This window comes from Mesitornis unicolor, unplaced genomic scaffold (genome assembly GCF_000695765.1).
Source record: "Mesitornis unicolor isolate BGI_N332 unplaced genomic scaffold, ASM69576v1 scaffold11566, whole genome shotgun sequence".
Lineage (NCBI taxonomy): Eukaryota > Metazoa > Chordata > Aves > Mesitornithiformes > Mesitornithidae > Mesitornis > Mesitornis unicolor.
The window spans coordinates 268-7,414 of record NW_010188982.1 but is presented as its reverse complement, the minus strand read 5'-3'; the positions used below and the strand labels follow the sequence as shown (position 1 = coordinate 7,414).

General features: G+C 42.1%; 1 protein-coding gene across 2 annotated transcripts in view; it reads right to left on the bottom strand.

Annotated features, from left to right (window-relative positions):
- The window catches only part of SLC5A1 (solute carrier family 5 (sodium/glucose cotransporter), member 1), a 25,509-nt gene extending 20,267 nt beyond the window's left edge, over positions 1-5,242 (bottom strand). The window contains exon 1 of one of the 2 annotated variants that reach the window (XM_010185911.1): positions 5,174-5,242. In XM_010185911.1, coding sequence (XP_010184213.1) covers positions 5,174-5,242 — 69 coding nt within the window. The remainder of the gene's footprint in view (positions 1-5,173) is intronic. The other variant, XM_010185913.1, reaches the window with a different exon arrangement.
- Between the last annotated feature and the right edge of the window lie 1,905 nt (positions 5,243-7,147).

Sequence of the window (7,147 nt, the reverse complement as noted above, 5' to 3'; positions counted from 1 at the left end):
GGGAAAGAGAGGACAAAAAACTGAACTAACCTGAGGCCAACGTGGAACATTAACTCTTTTGAAGTCTTTTAAGAGGTCAGGTTTTAACAAGAGTACTCTGTTCAGGAAAAGTACCACCACACTGCAAACACATGATGATCACTATGTTTTTTCCATGTTATTCATTAACCATTTCACCTTGCTCTTTTCATTAACTTGAGGATGCACTGACATCCTGGCACTTGCTGCTCCAAATCATATACAATGTACTTTGCAAATCAGTGACCACTGCAGCGACAGTGTGCAGACTTTATAGCTTACGGCTTTTCTCCCTCCCAGGACTTGCTCATGCATATCCTATGCCCCTGATGCCCGCTTTCCTGTTTGAAAGTGTTAGCTCGGTATCAAACTCTTTTCCCCGACCCCAAGCACACCTTGCCTGTGGCCTTTAGCCCCTTTACAGAGAGCAGCAGAGGCTCCCTCACATCAACACGAGGTCATAAGCCTTAGCCTGAGGTATCCCTCCTCCCATGCTTCCCCTGCAGAAGCTGCTTCTCAAACCCCTCTTCCCTGGACAAATTTCTCATTCCCTTGTTTGAGAACTACTCCTTGACACTGTCCATGCTTTTCTTTAACTCAAGACTCTTCCCTGCGACATACGACTTTACCCTGATGGAAGGATATAATTTTTCCTACCTGATGTTTTCAGGATCACCATCATCACAAGGATGGTGAGGGCTCTGGAGAACAAGCCTTATGAGGAGCGGCTGAGGGAACTGGGGTTGTTTAGCCTGGAGAAGAGAAGGCTGAGGGGAGACCTCATCACCACCTACAACTGCCTCAAGGGAGGTTGTAGAGAGGTGGGTGCTGGGCTCTTCTCCCAGGTGATGGGGGATAGAACAAGGGGAAACGGCACCAAGCTGTGCCAAGGGAGGTTCAGGTTAGAGATAAGGAGGAAGTTCTTTACTGAGAGGGTCGTCAGAGGCTGGAACAGGCTGCCCAGGGAGGTGGTGGAGTCACCATCCCTGGATGTGTTTAAAGAGCGGGTAGACGAGGTACTTAGGGATATGGTTTAGGGGGCAGACAGGAACGGTTGGATGTGATGATCTCAGAGGTCTTTTCCAACCGAGTGATTCTGTGTTAGCAACTTTGGAAAAATCAGTACACCGCATACAGTGAAATAACACTGTCACCCTCAGGGCTCTGAGACCCAAGGAAAGATGTCTAGATTTTTATTCTGCTTTTCCAATTACTCTGCAAATTCTATATATTGCATTATTGCCAAATTAAACCACATTTATACACTTCCCAATTCACTGAGAGATAGAGGTAAATATACAGTACACACCAAATAACATGTCTCTGTCTTCTGACAAGCCCAGTGACTGTTGAAATACCACAGTCAGCTTTCCACCTTTGTCCTCCAAGACAGAGACAACACCTCCCAGCTGACTGGAAAATTCTGATTAATTCTGCAGAAATCCATTTCACTGAACTTTTTCTACCAGAGCTTTGCTTTCATTATTTTATTATATTTTTGTTCTGAAAGCTACTGTTTTCACACTATTTTTTTGCATGGAACTTAACAAAATAAGTTAATTTCTTATTGCACTTTACCTAAGAAAAGGAAATACAAATCTTATTCATACCAGAGTTGTCTTTCCTTGCTCCTCACAGTGGTGTCAGATTCAGCAAGTGGGGATAATTCTGAGAATACGTAAGACTTAACGGGATGCAGAGATCAGAGAAATCATGCCAGTGGTTAGTTCTGATGGCCATGAAAATAAGCCATGAAGAACTGAAGCAAAAAGCTGTGGTTTGGTTTTTTTTCTATAATTCTTAACTCTCTCACAAAGCTCAATTGAAAGCTTTAAGTGAAAACAAGCGAGCTGAGTTACATTTCTGTTCAAAGTGCAATATCTCCTTGACTCTGCATGCTTCTTATTGCTCTTCAGTAAATCTTTTGAACCACAGCTGGACTTGAGATGCCCAGCAAGATACTCTTTGTCCTATTAGCATTTATGGAACTCAGAAACTGAGGTGTATAAGGTAACCCACAATTTTGTGCAGACTGCTCTGTCAGTAAAACTACAGAACCTGAAGAACAAAATTCAAAAGCAGAAAAGCTTCGAAATTGAAGTAGGAGTTTGGTTATTTTTATTATTGTACATGAAACCCCGGTAATCCTGTGACAGTGGCTGCTTCCAAAGCTGACTGTTCTCCAGGAACAGATACTTCATTTCCTACAATGGTAGGAAGTATTTGACTGAACCCAACTCCTTTGTCTTACAAAAGAAGCTAAAGTTCAGTTTGCAAAGCCCAGCGTTACAAAGCTGGCCATTTCCTCAAACTTTTCTGTGTCTTTTTGGAAAAAGCAAAGTTGGTTATGAATATTTACAGAGCCGTATGTGTCTTTCCTGAAAGCCCAAGATACCAAAACCAGCTTCTTGAAGACTCTTCTCTCATTTTCTGTAAAAAGACGGTGGAAAGGGCACAGCACTTCATACCATTATGATTAACCAACAATGGATTTCAACTTCTGGCAATCAGGGAGAATGTAATTATATACCTTGATCCCTAATTAACTACTGGAACTACTGAGTTGGCTCATCCACTGCACAAGGGTAGGGATTTCAGTGAACTAACACTGAAGTGACCTATTACCTCAGCAGAACAGCCAGAAAAGACTAACTGTGGGCTTGATTCTGCAAAACACTAAGCAAACTTCATGGATTCTGCTGGAGCCAACAATCAGAGCCAAAGCTGGACAGATCTGGCCCAGGATAACTGTCTTGGTCCTACTGCATACAATGAGAAATTGAATCACAATCAGGTGAAGGACAAGCATGCAAAATCTGTATCAAAAGTGGAACTAACCTCCAGGCTTTGATTGCCAGTCTTCTCTAGTCTACTAAAGCACAGCTTTTTTATCATTTAAGTGAAGAGAATCCCTTTCCCAGGCTTGCTAGTAAGAGATCCTAATACACTGCCCCATAGAGCATAGCACAAACACTGAAAAATGTTATTGGTTTAAGGGAATTGAGTTTATAACAAGTTTATGGAAGGATTTTTTTTTTCCATTTTACTCTGTTCCAGAAAACAGTGACATGCCAAGGGTCATTATCCTGACATGGCAGAGGAGAAAACTGATAAATAAGACTCCACTTACAAAACAACTTCCCCCACCCTGCCTGTCATCTCCAGTCTGTGGAAATGTATCTGGGCTTTCCAGAACAATGCCAGGTTAGTCCTGACATGGCACAAAAGAAAAGTCAGAGCACAGAAGCAGTAAAAATAATACACACAGCATTAGCTGTTGCAGAACTGAGATCACATCTTTGACTGAACTTTCTATACTTTCATTGGTTTCCTGATCATTTCTACCCAGTTTGCACTGGGTGATGGACATCCTATTACCTGCTAAAATGTGGGAATAGGTGTTTTGGAATCTCTTTTTATCCAAGGCAAACTTTCCAAGGTGGTGCTGCTGACATAGTATTTAGCTTGTGGTTTGAGTTCTTGCCATTTGTTTATTTTGAGTGATACCGGGAAGAATAGCAAGAAGGGTTTATTTCTCTGGTGCAGAAAGACACTTCTGCCATTACAAAGGAAGGGTCGAAGTGGTGGTCTTACTGATGCCTACACTGATGACTACCGCTTCATCCATGCTGAGCTCGCAGAGATGATCCGAGCAGCAACCACTGCACTATGGGCTCATCCCTTCTGTCCTCCCACTGGAGGAAGGGAGCTTGCTGAGTCTGTTGGGTTTGTGTTGGCAGAGAACTCAGTGTCAGATAATCTTCCTTGGGTCTTAAGGGAATCATTAGCAGTTCTCAGTGTCCCTGCAGCAAGACAGAAGCTTTTTGTGGTGAGTCTTTCCTGCCTTGCTTCTTCCACCTTCATTTACATCTGCACAAAAGGATATTCATATTCACCCTTGACAGGCATACATAATTGCACAAGGTTAAAAACAGCCCACTGATTAAAGTGACAGTTAAGCAAAGTAATCTGTTTGGGGTTTTTCTCTCCCCCTAGAATTACAGGATTTAACTTAATTGGAAACTTTCTCTTTCCTCAATCTTCCAATGGAATCTGAATTTGCTTAGATTTACTATACCAAATGAGGAAACCTTTTACTGTCATTAGCCTTTAATCTTTTTATGTCATTAAAGAGGCAGTTCTGATCTCTTCTAAAGGCAGACAGCAGCTCCCTGAAGCACAAGACGACTGAAAGATGTCTAGGTATTTCTACAGCCTACTTCAAGAAAATTCCTAAATTTTTAGACAATAAATATTTACTCACACTCTCTCTGATCCATGTGGATGGAATCTTGAATCAAAAGTCTTAATGAAGTGCAAAAAGATTTGGAGACTGAATGCAAGATCAGGAATGTTGAGGATTTCAATTCAAGCACATGGAAGCAAGTACAACACAAGCAGTACAGAAAATGCAGGTTTGTCTAAGTTTCTGCTTTGCCAAGAAGTCACACTAAACAGACTGCATGGCCTGAAAGAATAGAGAATTGTTTCCAATATTTCTGCCAGAGGCCTGCTGGGTGGCTATGAATGTTTTGTATCTGTGACTCCTTTCTTCCACGTTGGAAGAGAATACAGATCCACAGAAGACAAACAATACAAGTCACAGATAATCTTTAAATAAAATTAAACTATATTTTACCAATAACTTATAACATTTCCAGGATTTGCTCCTGGCACAGACCAGAACTTAGTACCAAAAGTAGAAACAATAGAGCAATACCAGGGCAAATGTCAGTAAATTAATTCTTCTATGTGAAGAAATTCAAAATGAGCCAGCTTCTTTGAGTGAAAGTAATAGCTCAAAATATGAAAAAGTTTTAAAGTGAGCTGACAGGCAAAGAGCTGGACTCTTTTACACTGACGTTATCTACGTATCTATGCTGAAACAAGTTGGTCACATAATCAAGCCAGCTCAGAGCTCAACACAGACAATTTCCCCAACACTTTTCCCTGCCTATCGGGTGGCTTTTGTTGTGCAATTTGCTCTGTATCACCATGGCTAGAGAGAGTTTGAAGTGTATCTACATAATATAGCCGTCACAATCTCAACAGTACTGCAGAGATACTTCATATATAAGGACTTGGCACAGTCATATGGAAGTGGATGCACATACACGTGTATATTTTATATACACATGCAATATATAGCACTCACCGGCCACCAAACCATGCTTCGTCCAGCCAGGAAGAATCCACCCACTGTCCCTCGGTTGGTTGAGTACATAGCCTGGGGGGGGAAGAAAGATTTAATCGTATTTCAAGTATAATAGGCAAGCTATACACAGACTAAGAACAAACAGCTAAAATGAAGGGATAAAACATATGGTGAGGGTAGAGGGGAAGAAATAAATAGAGCGGTTAATAAGAACAAGCTTCTGATGAAGAAAATAATACAACTGAGCGATGGTTCTTGTACCTAGGTCTACCTAGATCTGCACTAATCATTCAAGCTTCACTGCATTACCTTCCATTACAGTGCAAAACATTAAAATAAAATTAAGTTTAACTAAAAACATTATCACCCAAATAAATGCACTTCATCAGGGGTGCAATGCCTTTGATTTTAGGCATCAAAAAAGACAGTAAGTTGCAAGTTCATCAGCAGATAGTGTGCAGCTGTTTTACTCAATACTGTCCAGCCCAGGAGATACCTACAGTAATCTGTTTTCTTGTTGTGATATCAGCCTTGTACCTGCTTCTCTGCAAAGTTCAAAAACAGAAGCCAGGTAAAATTTGATTTTCACACACTCATTTTTTTATTTGTCAAGGGATGGGCTTTAGAGTGAAGCTTTGTCCAATTTCTTGCTAGTGACCCTGATCCAAATATTGGATTCGCATTGTCTCCTCTGATGGACTTTGAACAGGCAAATAAAGACAGACTTGGGAAAATTAGCCAGATTTTTTCTTCTGATGCAGAAGGAAGTAAGTAAATAAAACAGATTTACATTTAACTACACACAGCAACTGAATAAGTGTTTGTCCAATAAAGAGGGCATTGTTGCTGGAAAAAGCGGTTCCAGGAATTACCCAGCACACAATTGCCAGACAAGCCACAGATGAGTCCTCTTCTGACACAGACATTTAATACAAAGTTCAACTACAGCAAGAGGCAAACTTCCATGGCAAAGACACAGCTCCCTCCCACAAGACAGCAAGGTGTTCAGGTGTACTTTCAGACACACTTTCAGATATGCTTCAGATTTTTTTGCTACTTTTTTGGCATCTACAACTATGACAAAGTAAAGAAAAGGTTGTGTCCATTTTGCATACACACCAAATTTTTGGTGGTGTTCAGAACATTGCCAGGCTGCTAGAAAGGAGGGTTTGTTTTGGAGTTGCCTTCTCTGCTCTGTGAAATGCTGGGATGCTCCTGGCAAGCACAGGATTAGGGAGTGACAATGCCTCCTCTGGCTTGTTAATGGCCAGGTGTCCAGGTGAGCAGAGCTTGCCCCAAGGAAATGAGTTCAACTCAGCACAGCAGCTCCGAAATGTAGTGACATTCCACTGTTTACGGCTTTATAGGAACAGTATTGGCCTATTATCTTCAAACACTTCAGCACTGAGGTTACACCAATAGGGCAGTATCTGCCTTCCTCTATTAGCTGTGAAAGCACCGTGCTTTGTTTTCAGATTAGGCACTGAGTTTTCCCTTGCAGTCCTCAGCACTTTCAGCATTGCCTGCGTAGGGGCAAGAGGCCCCACCGTGCTTAGATCTCAACAGAAAGTCATTGCCATCACTTGCCACCTCAGAAACTGTTCCTTCTTCATAGTTTCAATGGCACTGCACCCTGCAGGCAAGGTCCTGCTGGCAAAAAGAGCCACAATAATGCTGCACTCAAATGGCACCTACAATCTTGACCCATCCTACTCCCTTGCTGAAAGTGATCTGCAGTCACACAGCCACAGCTGCAGTTTTACCGTGACACCACCATGCTGCCCTCCCTGCACATTGACTTCATCTCCATTCTCCCCGCAACTCGTCTTCTCACTATTTCCTATGGCACCACCTCACACCACCGATTCTCACTGCGGTCTCCTGTGTTCTGCAATGCTAAACCCCATCTGCCCACCTCTAGCCGGCCTGTTAACAGGGACCCCAGCTGGCCTGATCTTTACCGATCAGATCCGT